The 25,016-nt window shown below is 39.0% G+C and overlaps 1 protein-coding gene across 5 annotated transcripts in view; it reads right to left on the bottom strand.

Annotated features, from left to right (window-relative positions):
* The window catches only part of nrxn1a (neurexin 1a), a 435,939-nt gene extending 420,517 nt beyond the window's left edge, over positions 1-15,422 (bottom strand). For all 5 annotated transcript variants that reach the window (XM_060940196.1, XM_060940197.1, XM_060940198.1 and 2 more), the window contains exons 1-2: positions 14,711-15,422; positions 5,370-5,399 (exon numbers count right to left, since the gene is read on the bottom strand). In XM_060940196.1, coding sequence (XP_060796179.1) covers positions 5,370-5,399; positions 14,711-15,422 — 742 coding nt within the window. The remainder of the gene's footprint in view (positions 1-5,369; positions 5,400-14,710) is intronic.
* Between the last annotated feature and the right edge of the window lie 9,594 nt (positions 15,423-25,016).

The following is a 25,016-nucleotide window of genomic DNA, read 5'->3' as shown; positions in this document are numbered from 1 at the left end:
CGTGTGTGTGTGTGTGTGTGTATATATATATATATATATATATATATATATATATATATATATATATATATATATTATATATATATATACACACCTCCTTATCTATCTATAATACAGTAGATAGATAGATAGATAGATAGATAGATAGATAGATAGATAGATAGATAGATAGATAGATAGATAGAGAGGTAAATTTATATATAAGGAGGTCAGTACAACCTCCTTAGGTACACACTGCATACAGATCAAAACCTCTCTCTCTCTCTCTCTCTCTCTCTCGCATGCGTGCACCCATTTATAAGGAAGCTCACTGCCCACCTGGCATTGTGGATAACAACTGAAATAATTCTGACTGCATGGCTGGGGGGAAAACAGTGAAATGAGTGAGCACGGAGAAAACATTTACTTAATTATTTGGCTTATTATTTGCTCATTCTTTCGTGCGAATGTTTGTTCATTTAATTAAAAACACACTTGGAATAAAAATATTGCCCAAAAATGAAAATAGTTTCATTAATTAATTACCACATTATATATGTAATGCTTCCAGATGATACCATATATTATCTTATTTTAAACACTTTATATTTCATTATGATTTTGGTTAAAAACGAATGCCATGTGACCTTATCGACTGTATTGAGCAACTACTAATGCCTTCAGCAACGACAGTACGATTGCCTTTAGCAAGTACTAATGCCTATATTGGGGATGCGCACTGCAAAGAAGCTCTTCGTCCTGTTGCTCTTTAGACTCCTTCTTACGAGTGAGTTCGGGAAAACCACGTACAGAGCCAACATTCGTTGCTTAAGAGAGTCTCTCAACTCCCTCTTTAGCTCCAAAGGGCAATATTATGGGGAAACCCACCCCTGTCCTGTCTCTTACTTTGTACTGCTGTGTTTTTGAAAGTTTGTTTCACTGGTGAGAGCAGTGAGAAAGCTTTTCATTAGGCTGTACTGCACTGCACTCAGATAATGACAATTAATTTCATAATATAATACACTGAATTGTGTTGAAAAAGCTTGTTAAGAGGACCAACTCGAGCAAAACAATTTCCGTTTGGCTTCAGACCTTTAGAGCTCGACTTTTTCTTCTATGACTCGACTCCTGCTTCTGCACTTTCCTGTGAATGAGCAGTGAATAATGAAGGTAGGACGAGGTACTGGACATGTGATTGATGAATAGCTGTAACCTGCAATACCCTGCAAAAAATGTGCTTTATAACTGGAAAGTGTGACCTTGTGAAATTATATATATATATATATTTCTCTGCACATGCTCTGCACATTTTCTTATAGAATTTCAGAAAGCATTTCACTACATCTTGATATGACATCAGTCACATGTGAATAGATCAGACATTGGAAAGTCAGCTTGGTGTTGCAGTAATTTAAGAGGCTATTTTGCCTTTGTAATTACATTAATGAGGTATCCATGGTGCAACGGCGGATGTAATGGGATTTTAAATACGTATTGATCAACACGTCACACCAGGTTTCTTTTCCTCCCTTTTGTAATCAGGGTCATCTGGGGCAGGACCACATCTGGAAAGCTACTTCTCTCGAAAATAGGTTCACAATGCACAAATTTATCATCATTAGATGGGAAAGAAAGAAAGAAAGAAAGAAAGAAAGAAAGAAAGAAAGAAAGAAAGAAAGAATGATATCTATAAAACTACGGCAGGAATACAAGTGAGAACTTTTGCGAAACTAAACCTTTTTAATTCTTTTACTTGTCATTTCGACAGGCACAAAGGGCACAATCCTGAGGATTTGCTATAAATACCAAATATGTTGCCAATTCTTCCTCTGCTATGTCAATTACTCTTAAAGAATTCCACTGTGAAGACAGTGCACTCGGATCTGTGAACCATACAGCGCCTTGAGCAGAGTTACAGCTTCAGAGCCACTTCATCTGCAATGGCAGCAATTAGAGGCGCCAACCCTCTACATGCCACCCAAGTTACGACACATCTTTCATCTACCCCTGAGCAATTTAATATAAGAACGATGGAAATACAAGCTGCAGTGAGCAGACAAGCCCAATCTGTCAGACACATGCATCACCTATGGTACTTGCTGCATATTTTAATGGAAATTTGGAGTTTATTCACCTAATGATGCATAAATCTGAAGGTTTATGAATTCAGGGGCAGAGGGCAGACACTTTAGCTGATAATTGAAGGTGACCTGCTAACACAAACTGGGAGATCATTTCTCTGACTCGAAGCAAGGACACTAAAAAATGACCCTCTTACGCCTGTTTACAGCATTCCTCTGAGTTACCCAGATCTGGCTCTGAAGTACAACAGCAGTAAATCATAACTACATCATAGACTGCAAAAATGACCTCCCTTGTACGTATTAGCACTAACTCAGCATGCTGTAAAACAGAGATTCAGGTTTGTGTTTGTGTAAAATTAAAATGGACACTCAATATCTGAACATTTGTGCAAATCCAGTTATACTTTTCTGTGTGAAATCAAATCTAAGCCAGGCAAAACTTTCATTATGAATGCTAAGATGACATGCTCTGATACTAAATCAGAAGAATTTATCCTATCGGGGGAAAAAAAAAGTTTTCTTTCACATCTAAATATAATCCCACTGTACTAGTACTGTAGATGTACTTTTCTAAATGCGGTGTTATTTCAAGGGGACGCCAAGGCCTAATGGTTAGAGAAGCAGCTTTGGAACCAAAAGGTTGCTGGCTCGATTCCCTGGATCAGCAGGAATGGCTGAAGTGCCCTTGAGCAAGGTGCCTAACCTCTACCTGCTCCCTGCTCTGGGCATGTTGTATGTTGCTCTGTATAAGAGCTGCTAAATGCCTGAAATGTAATGGAGAGCTAACAATAGATATGAACATATTTTATAGAATTCTGGCCATTTGGATCATTTCCTAAGGATTTAGGGTTCACTTTAGCGGAAGGTCAAGACTAAGATTGAGGATTTATTGTATTATGCTGTAGTTAAATGTATTTAAACTAGTAATAAATTATTGGTATATTTGCTGGAGTGTCATTCTCGGATTTCCGCTGGGACACATAATAAAACATATGGAATTAGAGAAATGCGACCGCAAAAATGAACAGCTGAAACGCCATATCTTAAGTAAATAAAATTTAAAAAATGGATATAAAATGAATAAGATAAAATTTAAGTACGTAAAATACAATTAAATAAATGAAATTCAATTCAATTCAAAGCAGAATGTCTTCATGTCTAGCAAGCAGAGTCGACTCGCAAGCGCCATTTCATCCCATTTTACACACAGATGAGGACCAGTCTCCTAGAAAAACCTTCTAGGAAAACAGAATTAGCAAAACGTCAAACGTCACCACAAATGTATTCAGATGCTTAAAGGGAAGCTTTATTTTTTTTTTCTTTTCTTTCTTGGCCCTACATCACCCATGGGCAGTAGCACACTGAAGACAGACTGGTGGTTTGTACATAAAGTCTAAAAGACCATGAACTCTGTATTAGCCAGTCAAAAGCAAGAGCAGCGAAGCTCAAATAAACGACATAAAGTGCACCTACCTGCTCCACCAGGCACGGCATTTTACTCTCTCACATCCATATAAATGACATAGTTGAGATTTAGCCATGTGTAATAGTATGTGTTGTGCCTTAGAGCTGAGTAAAAGGCAGTGAGGTCTAGCATGCAGTGGCTCTGACGAGGGCACCCACAGTGAAAGAAGAGTGAACAGCAGGGTCAGTAATGTGGTGACTTACCTCAGCAGGAACACGCTCTTCAAAATGGCAGTTCATTATCACATGATAAAAATAGCACCACTAAATGAACGTCATGTAAATCCATTTGGGATGGCAAAAAGGTGGCGAAAGTTCAATAAAATTTACGCAAATTACTATGAGAATAATTTGGTGGTGTCAAACCCTTACCTGTTCGTAAGACGTGAAAACAAACAGTCATGCTGTATGTGTTCTCCTTAGCAAAGTTTTCATTTATAAGGTTTATGTATACTAAATTGTACATCAGTATTAATCTTCTTCTTCTTATAAGATTATATATAGAAAAAAATCAAATTAAGCATGTAAGCTGTAAAATAGTTCATGCATTAATTTGCATAAAGTATATTAATATTACTATACATTATCGCCATCGTTATTATTCGGTGACATCCAGTAAATCAGTAATGATAACTCTGAATCTCATTTGAATATTGACGAGAAAATATAAATATAAACTGTTTTTATACAATAGCTGTACTGGTAAAAGTTGCCATTTGGTGTGTTGGATGTTTCATCTCACTGATTGTGTTTATTATAATATATATATATATTTTTTTTATTCAACAAGACAGATCTCACCCTAAACTGAAGCTGAGTGCATTTGTCCCATGCATCCAGGCATAAACATTTCCACAGCAGTGCACACCTACCTTCCAGCCCACTGGGCATATGGTCACGGCATCACACATCACACAACAAATCAGAACAACTCTGAATCCCCAGGAAAAAAAGGAAGAAAAAAAAAACACCCACAAAGTGTAGATGCATGTATAAAGCCACAGATACAGGAATATACAACATGAACAGCTGAGAGCAAGAGCTACATCATAGTATGCAATATATTATGGGGAAAAAAAAAACATTATGTACCTTTACTTTTACCTAGGATATTGACATAATGGTTCCGTGAAGAGAAATTCCAGAGAGATACAGGGGCGATACAAAGGAGAGGAAAGAAGCAAGTGTAAGACTCATGAACTTATGCAAGATTCAGAGAAAGGATATGAAAAGTTAACATTTGACCTAGCTCCATGCATTAAAGGCACAGGAGAGGAGGCAGGCAGAAGAGACGGAAGCTTCCGGATGAGGAACATGCCGAGACATGATGGCGCACGAGATGGAGGGAAAGCATGATTATTGAACAGAGAGCTAATGCTTTCCTGTTTCGCATCTTGACAATACATGCTAGCACATTTATAAAGAACAAACAAACCCTCGAGAGATGTTCTTCAATCTCCATCCCAACCAACACGTTCAAAGCATTACTTTTCTCTCTTTTTGAAAATGAGGTTGGCAAGCAACAATGGAATAGCAATTAGTTGCAGATGACTGAAACAGAAAAAAAAATAAATCTAACAAACTGAAAGAAATACCACAGTAAAGGATTTAAAAGAGATAAATTAATAAATAAATTGAAAAGACCAAACCATCCATTGAGTCAGTGCCAAGCCGGAAAGAAAGCAGGCCCAGTAAATCCCTACCAGCAGTGATATGATGTGAGGAGGAATCGGCAGAGAGAGAGAGAGAGAGAGAGAGAGAGAGCGAGAGAGAGGAAGGAAGGATGGAGGAAAGGGTGGGTAATGGCAGCAAAAAGGGGGAATAAAGGAATAAAACTCGTACCTTGGTCGCCCATCATCAGGTGCGCAAGACCTTAAGGGAAGACAAGAGCACAGTCAGCACAGAGAACGGGATTATGTGGAAGCTTTCTGTCACATTGACATGCAGGCATCTCGTGAAAACAGGATGCCTGTGCTGCAAGGCCCGGGGTGTGTTATAATTTCAGGGAGAGAGAGGGGAAGGAGGTGAGGAGGAGAGTGGGTGTGTTGGGAAGGTTAAAAAAAGAAAAAGCATTTCTTCAACCCAACGGTTGTGATGCTTTATCTGTCACATTTGAAAGGGACAAATCTATAAAAGAATCATTTTATTGTTGTCATAGATCAAACATTTCCTCCAGCTAGTCAACCCTTCCCTGAAATTTGATTATATAATTTTGACAAATCGCAACGCTATCATGACTAGACACCTGAAGATATTCATGCATACTTAAATAGGACCTAAACATTCCTTACGTGTTATACACAGTAATAAAATAAACTCAAACGATATTTTAGCGCAGCAAAATAAAAACATGAATCTACTCGTCAATAAAGATCTATGTCTGAAATGAAAACCAGCAGTTTGAATTTCATCTTTCACAAAATATCACCTGTAAATTGTGCCCTTTCTTGCATACATAAAAGATTCAATACCTTCAAAGGAATGAATTACAGAGTGTTTGAGCCACCAGCCAGGAATATAAAATATGATTTGTCCCCAGTACTTACCCACTGTCCCTGAAGCACACGATACAGTTTTAGGAAAATTGACAGCATTTTGCTACCTTTGGATTTCTGAATTACCTTTTGAATTTTTAAATGCATGTATTAGGGAGGGTACGTCTGTTTCAGAGCTCCCGGAAGAGACAAAAACAGAGCCTCTGAATACAGAGACAGGAGGCTGAATTGGTTGGTGAAATTTGGACATACTAAACAGGAACTGATTTTCTCTCAATTTTTTTTTTCCACCCGAATGGTCAAAGACACAGGACGGAGACCAATCCATGGGCATTCTGACCAACACCAACATTAAGCAATGGACATAAAGCTAAGGATGGAAAGAAACATTTATACCTTTTACCTTCTATGTAACCTCAGAGACGGTTCCGGTCCCCAAAAGGCAAACTTTGGATTCACTTACCGTCCTTGAGCCCCCATATTGATAAAAAAAAATTACATTTAGCATATTTTGAGATATGGAAATAGAGAGAAGTATATGGCAAAGGGGACTTGAGAATGAAAAGAGAACAGAAGTATGTATGTAGGTGTACCCACCTCCAACGTAGACCTCTTCTGGAGGACCGGCCGAGGCGTGGAGAGAAAGAGGAAGACATTGATTAAGAGGCATGCAGGCTAGAAGGTGGCCCAACCTTGAGGACTACCAAAGCTACATGCGTCTTATCATCCTGTGCAAATGCCTAAGCCAAAACAAATGCTGCCATGGAGGATAAACCACAGGATCTCATTTCCTTGAAGCCTCCAATATCCGTTTCTAGCTTTGAATAAGGTCCAGACTATTAACTGTCATTAGTGTATTGAACTTGATGAACATTCAACCAGGGAGACTTTTGTTTTTATTGCTTGCCCAATTAGAGTCTGTATGTTTTAATTTAATATTCTTACTTCTTCCTGTTATTTCCATTATGCTATTCCCATACTTTTACCCCTCAGCAATGGTAGAGAACATGTTCTGTTGTCTTTGCACCATGGGTGCATAATAAGAGAATATGCGCTGCTTTCGAACCAAAGAAGCTCCACATTTTAATATAAATTCAATCTAATTCAAAACAAATGCACGTCTAATTTTCAATAAGTCTTCCTGGTTGAAATAGTTCTACAAAAAGCTCTTCGTGAATGAGGTTTCTAATGCCAATTAAACATGGATTAAACTTGTAATATTTCATGCACAAACATGCAAGAGGTTAAATACCTGAACGCAAAATGAGTGATCAATGTGTGATGCTTAACTGCTAACATTTCTGAATTAATTCAAAAAGTTGTGCCCCCTCACTGTAAGTGCACCTATAACGCATACGTAATTGAAATCAGGTTATATGAAGTAACTCATGTTTATTCAAGATCAGTTAAAACAGGTTTTGAAAGCAAATCTGTCATCTTAAAGGCAGTCCATGTGTAAATGATTTCTAGAGATTGATCTGCTTCGTCATTAAGCCATGCAGCTGTAAAATAAAAAATTTAAAAATAAATAAATAAATAAATCAGGTGATGCAGCATATACCCACTGAGAGAAAACAAAACCGGTCAGTCACATCAGTAAGAATAAAATGTACAATACCTGTACTGTGATGGATTACTCCATATAGTCATCCTAAGAATTGTGACTATGACTATGTTTTCTGACTATATTTGACCATTTTCCTTCTCTAAAGAAAAGTACATTACCTTGAGAATAGAGACAGTCATGCTTTCATTCAACACAAACCACTCTTTCCTTGGGCGAGCCTGTTTCTGGGCAGCCCCTGTGAGCCAAGTCTCCCTAAAATGCCACGTCTATCTCATAGTGTTTTGAAAGCATCCAGGCCTACCTCTTTTGTTTTGCATCTCAAGTGGAACAATGACCCAAGACTTACCGCCACAGTCTGCTCCGCTTGACCAAATACAAATTGCATGCACCACAACTGCTACTTGAACAAAAATGCTGATGAGTGAATGAATAATCAAGAACATAAAAGGTGCCATGGCATAAATAATGACAAAGAAATATTAAGCTGTTTAGGTACTGCAATGCAGGATGACATATGTTTTTGCAGACCTACTCCTACTGTGTCCTCTCTTGACAGATTTTTTTTTTTTTGAATAATGGGAATATATTTGTACACTGGCAATTGAATAATCATTTTACAGTGAATGATGCATTCAACTTTTATGGGGAAAAAAAAACGCTACTAAATATGAGGGCTGGTCACTGACAACTATCAGTTAGACATCCCTTCCAGTGTGCAGTATTGATTTTATATCCTTGTTCATATCCTCTGCCTCTGCCTCAACCCGTACCACCTAAGTGGGGCCATTATCTCTTTTACAGTATGTGCCTATAATGCATAGTACATTTTTTAATCCTATTTTCACTTTCAGCTATATGAAAGACAACCTCGGGAGGTTCCTCTATGAGCCTTTCTGGAAGGTCTACGCTGGCTTGACTACAATACTGCGATTATGCAGCTTCACTCTACTACTGCAGAGTCCAAACAGGGGCTGTCATCAAACTGACAGCTTGTTTTGAGTGCTGTCCAACAAAACTGCTGTGATTTTAGGGTGAAGGACAAGATTTACACACAGAGAGCACAAACATATACAGTGGCTCCAGTGTGTGCTTGAAACACAGACAGGCACGGTGCAAACGCTGTGAGGTGCATGGACGTACAGTACAGTGCCCTGTGAAAGCAACTACAGCTTTTTGGTTATGTGTGTTTTTCAGACTGTCAGACTCTGTTATTCTCAAACACACATACCCACTGTATGTAGCCCCTAAGCACAAGGCATTCTGTTACTAAAATAACTATTACTCCACTTTATCTGTTGTTGGCTCAGTGGATAAGGCTCTTGGCTACTGATCAGAAGGTTGTAAGTCCTAATCATGGTATTGCCAAGCTGCCACGGTTGGGTTCTTGAACTAAACTCTTAACCCTCATCTTCTACACTGTAAGTCACTTTGACCAAAAGCCTCTGCCAAATGAGTAAATGGAAATGAATAATCATCAAGCTAATGCAGCCATACTGAGAAGTCATTATTACTACAGTGGCGGCGGGCGGGTGGGCGACCCCCCCCAAAAAAAAAAATTATGTTGGGGGGGCTGTGCCCCTCCCAAGTTACGATGGGAGTCCTTTGATTATTTACAAGGAAGAAAAGGAGAGAGTAGTGTGAATAAACAGCCCGCTGCGCCCCGTTGTTTTCCCTTATTAAATCCCGCTGCGTTCCTTCATCCCAGCGCCCCGGAGCTTTCTCCACCTTGAAAAGGGTGTTGACATACCTTCGGTCTTCGATGACCGAACAACGACTTAACAACTGTACACTGCTACATGTACATAAAGATATCGTGGACACCATGGACTTGACCCCTATTGCTGCTGCCTTCTCGTCTTTCAATGACGAGAGAATGCGCTACTTTGGCTCCTTCAATTAAGCAAGGTACATTTGAACATTGTATTTGTATTTACTCACATGTAAACACAGTAGAAAATACCAAACCCATGGTAAGACGGTGTTATCCTTTCAACGATACTAAGTAGTCGTAATTACATTATAGTATCATTAGTTCTGGACGAAATGTATTCTAATAGCGACATTAAACTTAGCTTTACTCCACCAAAATTTGCCTCTCAAAATGCGGGAAATAGCGTTTTATAGGGTTAAAAATTCCAAAATTTCCCGGGGCGGCATGCCCCTGGACTCCGCTAGATTTGGCGTGCCTTCAGTGCACGACACGTCGTCCCCCCATCCAAAACTTCCTGCCGCCGCCTCTGTACTATAAATATACTGCACCCACTAGTCTTATTATAATACTGTCAGATCTGTTATAATTAACCAGATTGCGACCACATTATAGAGAACTTCAAGAGTGTCTTCTTCACACATCAAAGTAACAGAAACTGGAGTACAACTATATAACTATGGACATTCATCACAGCTACTCATCAAAAATACTCCAAAGTAAAGCCTTTCCTAGACTTGACTTTCCTAGGCTTGACTAGTAGCCATTTTTATCCATCAACAAGTCTGAGCCAACATATCCTTCATATTAAGATGGATACAGTGTGTTCTCTAATACCATCATTCAGTATCACCAAGGGTATCACCAGATATATTTGTCATATATCTGTCTGTCGAACTTAACGCCACAGGTGACTGAAGGAAGATATTAAGAGGTCTTGAATTCTGAAAGTTTGCAATAAATATCATAAAGGTCTATTGTAAATCATAGTAGGCAGTGGATAAAGGTTAACCTCACAGAGCTTTTGATTGAGTATATTGCAGTAGTAATATATAATTAACCACTAATTAAACTATCGAACACAACTGTAAATGAGCAAGATGTTAATATATACAACCCCGATTCCAAAAAAGTTGGGACAAAGTACAAATTGTAAATAAAAACGGAATGCAATAATTTACAAATCTCAAAAACTGATATTGTATTCACAATAGAACATAGACAACATATCAAATGTCAAAAGTGAGACATTTTGAAATTTCATGCCAAATATTGGCTCATTTGAAATTTCATGACAGCAACACATCTCAAAAAAGTTGGGACAGGGGCAATAAGAGGCTGGAAAAGTTAAAGGTACAAAAAAGGAACAGCTGGAGGACCAAATTGCAACTCATTAGGTCAATTGGCAATAGGTCATTAACATGACTGGGTATAAAAAGAGCATCTTGGAGTGGCAGCAGCTCTCAGAAGTAAAGATGGGAAGAGGATCACCAATCCCCCTAATTCTGCGCCAACAAATAGTGGAGCAATATCAGAAAGGAGTTCAACAGTGTAAAATTGCAAAGAGTTTGAACATATCATCATCTACAGTGCATAATATCATCAAAAGATTCAGAGAATCTGGAAGAATCTCTGTGCGTAAGGGTCAAGGCCGGAAAACCATACTGGGTGCACGTGATCTTCGGGCCCTTAGACGGCACTGCATCACATACAGGCATGCTTCTGTATTGGAAATCACAAAATGGGCTCAGGAATATTTCCAGAGAACATTATCTGTGAACACAATTCACCGTGCCATCCGCCGTTGCCAGCTAAAACTCTATAGTTCAAAGAAGAAGCCGTATCTAAACATGATCCAGAAGCGCAGACGTCTTCTCTGGGCCAAGGCTCATTTAAAATGGACTGTGGCAAAGTGGAAAACTGTTCTGTGGTCAGACGAATCAAAATTTGAAGTTCTTTATGGAAATCAGGGACGCCGTGTCATTCGGACTAAAGAGGAGAAGGACGACCCAAGTTGTTATCAGCGTTCAGTTCAGAAGCCTGCATCTCTGATGGTATGGGGTTGCATTAGTGCGTGTGGCATGGGCAGCTTACACATCTGAAAAGACACCATCAATACTGAAAAGTATATCCAGGTTCTAGAGCAACATATGCTCCCATCCAGACGACGTCTCTTTCAGGGAAGACCTTGCATTTTCCAACATGACAATGCCAAACCACATACTGCATCAATTACAGCATCATGGCTGCGTAGAAGAAGGGTCTGGGTACTGAACTGGCCAGCCTGCAGTCCAGATGTTTCACTCATAGAAAACATTTGGTGCATCATAAAACGAAAGATACGACAAAAAAGACCTAAGACAGTTGAGCAACTAGAATCCTACATTAGACAAGAATGGGTTAACATTCCTATCCCTAAACTTGAGCAACTTGTCTCCTCCGTCCCCAGACGTTTACAGACTGTTGTAAAGAGAAAAGGGGATGTCTCACAGTGATAAACATGGCCTTGTCCCAACTTTTTTGAGATGTGTTGTCATGAAATTTAAAATCATCTAATTTTTCTCTTTAAATGATACATTTTCTCAGTTTAAACATTTGATACGTCATCTATGTTCTATTCTGAATAAAATATGGAATTTTGAAACTTCCACATCATTGCATTCCGTTTTTATTTACAATTTGTACTTTGTCCCAACTTTTTTGGAATCGGGGTTGTAGTTTCACTCAAGTGCAGGGGAATTTGTCTTGAGAAGTTAAATGTTTATTCAGTAATGTTTATTCCACTGATCACTGAGCAGACTCATAGTTAAGACTTTGGATGACTGAAAGATTGTGAGTTCAAATTCCAGCACCACCACGCAGCCCACAGTTGCATCCAAGAGCAAGGCTTTTAACCCTCAAATGCTCAGTTGATTTTGAGATGGAAAAAAAAAATTAGCCAAATAAATAATTCTGACTACTATGATGAAATCTAGGAATCCATTCGACACTTGTGCACTTAACATCTCTCAATTTGAGAAATGCCAAACGTCTTAGCCAGAGATACCACCAAAGCTTTATATGCAGAGTGAAATAACCCTCCAATTGGTCTGGTCTCATTGCACAAGCGCACAATTGCTCCAATTCTTAAATAAGCACAAACAACAAAGCTTATGTAGCCCTAAAATGTGCATATTCCTTTTCTAATCCCTTTCCATCTGCAAAACCATCATGATGTTTAAACAAAGCAGATAAGAGGGGAATTATCAAACCGCTGCCTGTATAAATAATCGCTGGTAAACCGATTCACTGTTCAGCCAAACACTCCAGTTTTCTAGCAGCCTTCCTAACCACACATTTTACACATGAGGCGAGTAAAATGTACGAATGAGAGGCAGCTGATATGCCGAGTGAAAGCATAAATAGTAGTTCTTAATAATAATGAATGTCCTAATAAACCCCTTGTTTTCAGCATTCCCAGCAGCACAAAAATATCTTAAGTGTAGTACTGTTATTCTCTGCAGTGTGGGCTGTCTCTCCCACTGAGAGCCCAACCCCTGTCTCGCTAAAGAATATCATTACCACGACTGGCTGTCGGGAGAATGACTAAGCGTTTATACAATAAAAATGGAAACATTAAATCCACATACCACCCATTTTCTTCCATATAGTGTACAAATCAGGCCAATCCAGTTGGTGGCCTCTGACTAATGCCTTTGCCCATGAGGGTGAAAACCATCATTACTCCATAGAAGATGGAGGAAACAAAGGCTCTCTCTCTCCTGCTTCTCCCTCAGCTCAAGGCCCTTGGATCAATAATTAATAACCAAAAGAAGGACAGCTAAAGATGGGATTAAAGGATAAAGATGCGTTAAAAGACATGGAGTCATTTAACAAATGTTTTACTCCTGCATCTTTGTCACTATACATTAAATTCTAATGTGTTTCTGTTCCCTTTCCTAGCTTTAAAAGTATGCTACGGTAACAATAGCAATGATGGTCCTTCATATTCATATCTTGTACAAGATGAAGGAAACTGCTAGGATACTGTTATTATAGTTCATTGGCATCATCCAAGCCAAATCTTTCAATCTGTAATGAGGTATGACAAGAATATTCTGAGAGCTCTGGTTGTTCCATTAACTAAGACATTTACATTTTAATGTGAAACTTTAAAGCATAGCTTAATAACAGTGAAGTATCTCTTAAATTAAGTGTGGTGTTTCATTCATAATTACTCATTCAGTACAAAAAGCAGCCATACTATTGTCAGCTATATGGATTTCTCTTTCGATTATGCAAAGCCCAAATACAGTACTGTGTCTCAATAACCAAAAGTGAACAGCAAATTATTCTGTGAATCATGAAATCAGACGATACTGTCAGTCTCGAGATATCTACTGCTACTGCTACGTCTACAAAATGCTTATGTGTCATTTTACAATCTGTGTCACAGTGTGGGACTCGAGTTTTCTATAACGCACCCAATTCCACCTGCACATCCTCTCTTATTTATGCTGATGAAGATCCAATGCCATATTGAAAGCTCAAAATACCCTTCACAGCAACACCAAACTGTGCTTTCATTTTCCTCATAAAACTCCATGTACAGTCCCCAGTCTGCATTACTAGGCCAACATTTACTATGTGGGTACGTAGTTTCCTTAGCAACATGGCACGTCATAAGCTCAGGACACAATCGACAAGGAAACCATCAACAAAGAGGATTGCCCAAAATGAAAAAGAGAAGAGATGGAACAAATTTCAAAACTGTAATTGGACGCCAAAGAGGGAAGATACCTGGATACCAACCAGGACATCCAAAAAACACTGAACTCTCCATAGACAAGTTCACCACAATATCATTCCCACTCATTTCAAAACATTCCCAGATATATGACTTCAATCATTTCACTGCATCAACTTTTCTTTGGATTTATGAATGACAAATGCTCACTTTTTTGTGTGAAATGGAGGGATTATATCCACTATACCTTCATATTTAGTAGACAAAACAACTCCTTATTTACGTTGAATACGCCTGTCGTATTTTGTCACTTTTGAATGAGACCACCAAATATGCTGCATTCATTTCCATATACCAGATCTATATGAGAAATTTGTTATTACATTTTAAGGAAATTTATCTTTGGTAATTGATTCGATATTATCATCATAGAAATTATGAACACTCTGAAGAAGCTGTAGCAACAAAATTACTTATTGCTCTTAACAATGGTCTTTAGTGCTAATCTAAACATGTGATGTAACATGACCAATGGCCACCGAGGAGGCCTGAAACAAACATGATGTAGCATGCACTTCTGTCAAAGGTACTAGTGCAAATGTATTAAAATAAAATTAAAAAAATCAAGGAAAAGGCTATGTTGAGGGAAAACAAAAGACATTTCAACAATATAACAATGGCTCTTACCTTCACTGCAGTCTTTCCCCTGGAATCCTGTTTCAGAGCAGTCACAGATGGGTTCGTCGTTGACGATGCTGCACACTCCTCCATTCAGGCAAATATGGTCCGCTTCACAAATGTCACTGTTGATGCCCTCGCTACCGATTATCATCGGCTCTGATCCATTCACCTTCAAATTGGTTATCCATCCTTTGTATGGAACCTGGTCTTTGATGGATGCAGACGTGAGCCGCAGGGCTACTGATCGCAGTTCGGGAGGTATCCCCCCTAAGAATAAATGACTGAAAACAGTCATGTCCCTTCTTTTAGACTTCACTTCCACCCACTTGATTTCTTCATCCACGATTAAAGTGGTGTTTTTGAAATTCCTGCGCACCGTAACCGCATGCCAGCGGCTGTCATTGACCGCAGTATCGGACAGTACAGTGGCGGGCTCGGCACAGAAGATTGAGAAGCGTAGGCTGAGTCTACCATTATGGAGCAGAAGTTCCAAGAAGTCACAGAATCCCTCGTCGTCAAAGTATACTAAAAGTCCATGTGAGCTTTTTGTTTTCATGTTGAAACTCATTTCGCTTTCACAGCAAGCATTCCACATGGGAAACCTCGCCCACTGGCCTTCAGCACCAGTGAACTCCATGCTAGCCCCTATGTCAACCAGGCAACAAACCAGTAGGCCTATCCAAATTACATGCACACCGCTGCGCATGGAGAAGCTCATGGTGAATGCAAAAAAGTGATACCAAGACTAATCTAAAATGTGATATAATTAATTGTTTTAGTTTTACAGTCTTAAAACAGAAATGGGTTCTCTCTGACAGCTATAAATTCGGGCTAATTTTCCTTTACTCATTGTTTTCAAAAAATAAAAAGAGAAGGCCTATGTTATGGCCTAATTGTAATTACTGTAGACAGCATATAGCTGGAGTATTAGCCAATATAATAAATGTAGCGAATATTTAGTTGAGTATGAATAATTCTAAATAACTCTACTAAAAATCTAGGCAGGTTTAAAAATCCTTTAAGGGAATATAAATGGGCTATAGTGGGGCATTTATCAAGATATTTGTCAAGGTATCCATCACATGAAGTCATGTATATACAGGGTGCTTTCAAGTAAATTAGGCCACCATGGGTCATATGAATAGATTAATTAATAGTCATTATGTTGGCCAAGTATCACACGGACAAAAGAATCGAAACTTCTCAAAATGTGGTTAATATGCAGGCCCTTGTAGGGCCTTCAGTGCTCACAATCTCTCTAATCACATCCACTTTGTCATACTGATCCGCAATCTGAAAAGAATAAGAAACAATCTTCTTAAAATTAATTCTTGAATTTAAATAAAAGAAAAATAAGAGCACAAGTGTGATGGCAAACACACAGCACTACAATACAGTACTTGGACTTAAACACTAACATGACCAATAATGATAAATAATGGCAAGCCAACTTCATTCATGGAATAAACTGAAATCTTGTTTTATGAGGAGTAAACTTAGCATTGCTAACTGGAGGAAGGTTAACCAATTAAAGTATTGTGGCAACTAAATCTGCTGAGTCTATATCCCAAACATTTCAGCCTATTCCACACTCTTCACTCCATAATCTATACTCCACACTCACACCCCATAATCTATACCCTACACTGTTGACCCCATAATCTATACTCCACTCCCTTCACCCCATAATCTATACTCCACACTCATATCCCATAATCTATACACCACACTCACATTCCATAATCTATACTCCACATTCTTCACCCCATAATCTATACTCCACACTCTTCACCCCATAATCTATACTCCACACTCTTCACCCCATAATCTATACACCACACTCACATTCCATAATCTATACTCCACATTCTTCACCCCATAATCTATACTCCACACTCACTCCCCATAATCTATACTCCACACTCTTCACCCCATAATCTATACTCTACACTCACACCCCAGAATCTATACTCCACACTCACATACCATAATCTATACTCCACACTCTTCACCCCATAATCTATATTTCACACTCACATCCCATAATCTATACTCCATGCTCTTCACCCCATAATCTATACTCCACACTCACATACCATAATCTATACTCCACACTCACATACCATAATCTACATTCCATGCTGTTCACCCCATAATCTATACCCCACACTCTTCACCCCATACTCTAGACTCCCTACTCACATACTATAATCTACATTCCACACTGTTCACCCCATAATCTATACTCCACTCTTCACCCCATTATCTGTACTCCACACTTTTCATCCCTTAATCTATGCCCCACACTCTTCACCCCATAATCTATATTCCACACTCACATACCATAAACTACATTCCACACTGTTCACCCCATTATCTATACCCCGCACTCTTCACCCCATAATCTATACCCCATACTCTTCACCCTATTATCTATACTCAACACTCTTCATTCTACAACCCAACAGTCTATACCCCACACTCTTCACCCTATCATATATAGCACACACTCTTCACCCCACAGTCTATACCCTACAGTCCATAACCTACACTCTTCACCCCAAAACCTATTCTTGACAATCTATACTTAACAATCTATACCCCATCGTATATACACCACAGTTGATATTTCAAGGTCTATGCCTTACCATGTTTTCTCCATAGTCTATAATTCTACAATCTATACCTCACAGTCTATAAACCAAAATCTACAGTCCCACAATCTACGGTATGTCCCACATTCTGTAACCCACGGTCTATAACCCCCACTCTGTCCTACAACCTCAGTGTATACCCCACTTAATACCTTATAGTCGATACTCTACAATCTATACACAACAGTCTATACCCCCATCGATACCCCACACACTCCACCTCATAGTGTCTACATCCACCTCCCATAGTCTACATCCCCTATTATATAGCTCAGTCTTTAACCCTCAAAGTCTACACCCCACAGTATATATCCTACAGTTTTCACAGGTTTTTAGAGTTTCAGAAAGACACACAAGAATTTTACTTCACTCCTTGTTATGTGATAAAGCCAGCCTAGTTAAACTATTCAAGAAAGCATTACTAATGCTGTGTTTGAAATGAAATACTTGTATACCGTATTCTGCCTCGGTATATACTGTGTAGTGTGTAGTATGCATTTAAGTAGTACACAATCTAACATGTTTTTGGGGAAGTCATTTGGTATTCTGTGGTGAATACAGGTTCCTCAGCATTACCTCAGGCTCTTTCATTTGTTCAGATGCTTCAAATCAAATTTGTAGCTAAATATAAAAATAACAATGCTATTTGTTGGAAACCTTTTCTCAGTGTATAAATGATGCAAATTGACTGAACGTGTTTATTTTTAGCAAAAAAAAAGAATTAAATCAAAGCATTTTCAGACTTCAATTTAACACTGCTTTTTAACATAGCCTACTGAGTTAAGATAACTTTAAAACACTTTACACATTACTGTGTCGTCACTTTGATATGAATATACTGATTGTATGACTTTTCATGGTTTTTGCAATATGAGTAAATTTGTTTCTCATGAATCTTTGATGGGTGACTATCAGATAATCATAATCAACTTTATCGAACATAAGCCTACATATCTGACTATGCAGATGACTACGCTGCATTTTACGAGCCATTTCCTCACCACTAAATTGTGTCTAGGAATTTAAACCCAGTTGTAAGAGCACATATATACTGCTAGAACCTGTTTAAATGGTAGTGATTACCAAAATTACCAAAAGGGAAAAAACTGGGCGTAAATGTGTTAGCCTTTGAGGCAATCATCCTCACACAATGAGTGATTCCAAATGCGTCACTGCTACGTCTCTCTCTCTCTCTCTCTCTCTCTCTCTCTCTCATATGGAAAAAAAACACTAATGAAAAGGAAGAAAGAGTGATAAACTCCAGGGGCTTTATGCCATACAGGTTGCTTAGAGATTCTGCATCACCTCTTATGACGCCTTTCCTCACATGTTTCCTGATGCGTTATTGTTGGAAACATAACTATAATACTAGTGTAGGCGACTAATTAGTAAGTTAGAAAACAGCAGGCCACCTCTGGTAACTATGGTAACCTCTAGTGGCGCACTGTACTGCCTGCTATTTAGTATGGTAGTACGCCTATAATAATAATAATAATAATAATAATAATAATAATAATAATAGTTATATTTATATAGTTTCACAAACCCAAGGTTATCCTGCTTTAACAGCTCCCTTTAACTGATTTAATTTAGTTTTTCATCATCTATTGGACTAGGTGATGGTGTAATGGTGAAAGTTAAGACATCAACCTTCTGGACACAACGCATGTGTGTGTGCGCGCACACGCGTCTCCCCGTTTAAGTCCCGCATAACGGCACCGCATGCTGTCCTGCCCTCGGGCTGTCCGTCAGCGCCTCCCGGCCAATCATTATTCGTTTTAATTCCCGTGTGTACTGTGTCAGGTTTACACGGCGGCTGTTTAGCGAGATCAGAGCCCAGTCTTTCCGATGTCCCTCATAAAACATAGGACGCGCCATTAGTCACACAGGAGACAGCTTTAACTCTCCTGCTGTTTCAAACAGAAACAAGCCCTGGCCCGAACTGGCTTATATGGCTATAAAGTATCTGATTAGATTAACAAAAGGCTCAGGCGCGTTTTCCCTCAAAAGTCAAAACGGAAATGCCCGTGAGCTTTAAATAAATAAATAAATAAATAAATAAACACACTGAGTTGCGTCATTCACACATGATGAAGCATCTCCACAGATCATATATATATATATATATATATATATATATATATATATATATATATATATATATATATATATAATTCCCCCCGTCATAATTACATACTGTAAATAGCTCAAAGAAGGATCAGATTTTGAAAGTGAAAAGGTTTGATTTGAATCAGCGCAGGTGGATTAGTCACATCCCCATCTCTGAGTGAAAGAGCGAAAGCCCTGGTTCTCTCGGTTCTCTTTCCCTGCCTCGGTAGAGACAGGCTAGCAAATGATGAATAGCAGTAAATATATGGCTTCGTCAATTAACGCGCAAAATTACACATGTCGGTCGTAAAAAGCCATTGTCAAGTGAAGATCAGACTCCAATCTCAGCGAATAAAACCCAGCTCTGACACGGCTCAGCCATGCATCTGGCTGGATAAAGATGGGAAACGGAGGACAGAATTTCTCCAGAGAAATCACACAGTGCTGCACAAACAACTAACTGCAAACAATAACCTGAGACCCATTCAAACGGAAGTGCTCTTTACCTTGAGACAAAGTCCATCGTGTGAGCCTTTGATCAGCCAGCTTCACCGACCAGCCGTGAGGATTTCCGCATCAATTTAGATTTTTTTTTTATTATTATTATGATTTGGCAGGAAAAGACCACAGCATCGGTAACGCAAAAGAAATCAGAGAGGCGCAATTTTTGTCTGCGGATCCCCCGAAAAGTGAGGATGGGTTTAGAAATTTAGAGCCAATAGGCAAATACGGCATTCAAATACAGTATAAAACAATTCATTCTACCCGCCGGAACTGTACAAAATTATTTACACTTCGCGTGGATGTAGAAAAGAGAAGCACCCGCTCGGTGTTTTGCGGTCGAGGTGTTTTCTCAGCCAGGCACCGTCAGCACCCGGAGACGTGCAGTCACGTGATCTGCTCCATTAGGGTTCTGATGGAGGTGGGCGGGGTCGGAGAGCTGGGAGGGGCGTGGTTGCTGCAGCACCATGGACAGCGGCAGCGCCGAGAATCCTGTCTAGCTCAGGCGTATCCAGTGCTTCATCGTTGTTTTTGTTTGTTTGTTTGTTTGTTTGCTGCTTGCTTGCTTCTTTTTTGAGGAAGGGTCCTCATTATCTTGTGTTTGCAGAATCCGAAAGAATAATGAACTGGGGTGTAGAAAGGGAAAAACTTGCTTGCTCATTCATATATATATATATATATATATATATATATATATATATATATATATATATATATATATATATATATATATATACCTGCTCTGAAGGGGGATATACTGGTTTAGCTCCATCCATCCATCCATCCATCCATCCATCCATCCATCCCTATCTCCGTCCGTCCGATACACCCTTTTTCTCAGCAACCACAAATCATAGCCACTTGGTATTTGGTACCAAACTTCAGCTTGGGGTTCTATACCGTGTATAGCATTTTCAAGTCTGTCACACATCGACTTCCTGTTTACCGACTGAATGTATTTACGAAACATAGGGTGGATTTACAAAATTTTCACAACACTTTTCTCAGCAACTACAAATCACAACTGCTTGATATTAGGTATCAAGCTTCAGCTTGGGGTTCTATACTGTGTATAGCATTTTCAGGTCTGTCGTACATCGACTTCCTATTTACCAACTGAATGTATTTATGAAACATAGGGTGGATTTAAAAATTTTTTGTCACATTTTTCTCAGCAACTACAAATCACAATTGCTTGATATTTGATACTGAGCTTCAGCTTGGGGTTCTATACTGTGTATATCGGTTTCAGGTCTGTTGTGCATCGACTTCCTGTTTACCTACTGAATGTATTTATGATACATACCGGTATAGCATGGATTTACAAAATTTTCATAACACTTTTCTCAGCAACTACAAATCACAACTGCTTGATATTTGGTATCAAGCTTCAGTTTGGGGTTCTATACCGTGTATACCGTTTTCAGGTCTGTCGCACATCGACTTCCTCTTTACTTACTGAATGTATTTATGAAACATATAGGGTGGATTTTGACACTATTTCAAGAAGCAAAATGCTATTTCAAAATGACAGTTTACCAGGATGCTATTTGAAATACCTGGGGAGAACACTGCTCTTTACTTACTTGTTTCAGGGTTAATTATTTGATGAAGTCAACATTCATAATAAGTGTCCTATTCCTTTGATTGCTTGCATTCTGATATAAGCAAGAGCAGGGGGATACGTAAGTAAGCAGTAGCTCACAGTTGATCTTGATCTTGTTTTTTTTTTTTTTTTTTTAAGGTTTGAATTACCTAGCAAGGCAATGAACAATACATGTTGAGTATAATTAGGGGCCTCTAGAGGAGCTGTCATGATATGCAACTAAATGTCTGGCATCGGAAAGCGCTGAAAATGTTTTAGTGGAAATCAATTGAGGTCATTATGCAGGGTAGACCTGACTGTCACTGGTCTAACTATTCATCTCTTATATTTTTGCATATCAATACATGCTTTATGGTGCATTTTTATGGTGGTTCTGCTTCAATATTTCATTGTTCCTATAGACACACTAGCAAGGACCAGAAGAAGCAGTGCAAGCCTTAGAAAGAAGATAGAAGGAGTCATAAAGCAAGTTTTAATAATAGACTGTGTATCAGTTCACAAAATATTCTGATCCTTAATTAAAAATCGATCAGTAGCCTTAGCTATAGTACAACATTATATGCTTTTGGATAGTACTTTTAAATCCTATTCTTTCATTTGACATAAGTCAGAAATAGTCAGAAACCGGTCCATACAGAAAATATATATTTTTTGGAAATCTTCATAGTTTTTTCTTATCTACTTTGAGAAACAATATTGAAGTCAATTCTGTGCCAATTCTGTTGTGATATTGTTTGCACCATCTGACTATACAGTCCCTGTCGCAGTAGACATGGGAATTAAAACATGCTATGATTGGTTGAAAGGGATTGATGTATAGAAAGAGATTGCTCAGGAAAGCATGTATAACTGTTTAAATATGATGACCCAATTGGGCAAACAAGCTTGACTACCTACCTTTGTCTTCTAAAAGTGTCTAAGAGTGTCTCAAACGTCCTGTAGATCAACAAGCTCTATTATCAGAGTCAGTTGGTTTACTCAGCTGTTTAAATGTGCCAGAGGGCTTCATTTCGCAGGCTTTGCTATTAGTTGCCATTGTTCTTAGAAGAAGAAGAAGAAACCTTTATTCGTCACTTTACAGTGAAATTCATCCTCTGCATTTAACCCATCTGAAGCAGTGAACACATGCACACACACTCAGAGCAGTGGGCAGCCACACCAGAGCGCCCGGGGAGCAGTCAGGGGTTCAGTACCTTGCTCAAGGGCACCTCAGCCCAAGGCTGCCCCACGTTAACCTAACTGATATGCCCAAAAGCAGAATTCTGTCATGTCTGCACCTGCTTGCACTCAAGACTCCACTTCCCAGAATTCATAGCAACCTTTAAATATGACCACCATGGACTACAATGACCATGCAGCATCTCACCACTCACAGCCCCTAGAATTCTAATCACACTCACCTGAACTCAATCACTTCCCAGTCACACAGCTACAACCCCGATTCCAAAAAAGTTGGGACAAAGTACAAATTGTAAATAAAAACGGAATGCAATGATGTGGAAGTTTCAAAATTCCATATTTTATTCAGAATAGAACATAGATGACATATCAAATGTTTAAACTGAGAAAATGGATCATTTAAAGAGAAAAATTAGGTGATTTTAAATTTCATGACAACAATACATCTCAAAAAAGTTGGGACAAGGCCATGTTTACCACTGTGAGACATCCCCTTTTCTCTTTACAACAGTTTGTAAACGTCTGGGGACTGAGGAGACAAGTTGCTCAAGTTTAGGGATCGGAATGTTAACCCATTCTTGTCTAATGTAGGATTCTAGTTGCTCAACTGTCCTAGGTCTTTTTTGTCGTATCTTCCGTTTTATGATGCACCAAATGTTTTCTATGAGTGAAACATCTGGACTGCAGGCTGGCCAGTTCAGTACCCGGACCCTTCTTCTACGCAGCCATGATGCTGTAATTGATGCAGTATGTGGTTTGGCATTGTCATGTTGGAAAATGCAAGGTCTTCCCTGAAAGAGACGTCATCTGGATGGGAGCATATGTTGCTCTAGAACCTGGATATACCTTTCAGCATTGATGGTGTCTTTCCAGATGTGTAAGCTGCCCATGCCACACGCACTAATGCAACCCCATACCATCAGAGATGCAGGCTTCTGAACTGAGCACTGATAACAACTTGGGTCGTCCTTCTCCTCTTTAGTCCGAATGACACGGCGTCCCTGATTTCCATAAAGAACTTCAAATTTTGATTCGTCTGACCACAGAACAGTTTTCCACTTTGCCACAGTCCATTTTAAATGAGCCTTGGCCCAGAGAAGATATCTGCGCTTCTGGATCATGTTTAGATACGGCTTCTTCTTTGAACTATAGAGTTTTAGCATGGTGAATTGTGTTCACAGATAATGTTCTCTGGAAACATTCCTGAGCCCATTTTGTGATTTCCAATACAGAAGCATGCCTGTATGTGATGCAGTGCCGTCTAAGGGCCCGAAGATCACAGGCACCCAGTATGGTTTTCCGGCCTTGACCCTTACGCACAGAGATTCTTCCAGAGTCTCTGAATCTTTTGATGATATTATGCACTGTAGATAATGATATGTTCAAACTCTTTGCAATTTTACACTGTCAAACTCCTTTCTGATATTGCTCCACTATTTGTCGGCGCAGAATTAGGGGGATTGGTGATCCTCTTCCCATCTTTACTTCTGAGAGCCACTGCCACTCCAAGATGCTCTTTTTATACCCAGTCATGTTAATGACCTATTGCCAATTGACCTAATAAGTTGCAATTTGGTCCTCCAGCTGTTCCTTTTTTGTACCTTTAACTTTTCCAGCCTCTTATTGCCCCTGTCCCAACTTTTTTGAGATGTGTGCTGTCATGAAATTTCAAATGAGCCAATATTTGGCATGAAATTTCAAAATGTCTCACTTTCGACATTTGATATGTTGTCTATGTTCTATTGTGAATATAATATCAGTTTTTGAGATTTGTAAATTATTGCATTCCGTTTTTATTTACAATTTCTACTTTGTCCCAACTTTTTTGGAATCGGGGTTGTACACTATTTAAGGACTTCAGTTCTCTCACTTCATTGTGAAGTACATGCTCAGTTCCTTGTGTCTGACTTTACCAAGCCATGCAATTATTGAGGTACTTCTCTGGTTTGACTTCTTTTCTACTTTGGATTTTGCCCTTTCAATACTGCCTCTGATACACTGTTTATGCCTTGCCTGACCATTGCCTGTTTTGTGATTCTCCCTTTAGTCTTACCATTTAGATTTGTCTGCCAGTTTGCCTGATTAAACTCTCTTTCAGCTATTACATCCATCTGCTGTCTGCATTCCTGACACATTCTAGTCATGAAACAGAGATTACAGCTGTCAGGTAGAAATAGAAAAGGCAGAAGAAATTTGAAACCAGGCTTACTAGTGCATATGTGTCTAGACAATATTATGTAATTACTTTAACCTAATGGCTTGG

This window comes from Neoarius graeffei, chromosome 14, assembly GCF_027579695.1.
Source record: "Neoarius graeffei isolate fNeoGra1 chromosome 14, fNeoGra1.pri, whole genome shotgun sequence".
Lineage (NCBI taxonomy): Eukaryota > Metazoa > Chordata > Actinopteri > Siluriformes > Ariidae > Neoarius > Neoarius graeffei.
The sequence above is the reverse complement of the archived record's forward strand: the minus strand, read 5'-3'. Positions and strand labels throughout refer to the sequence as shown.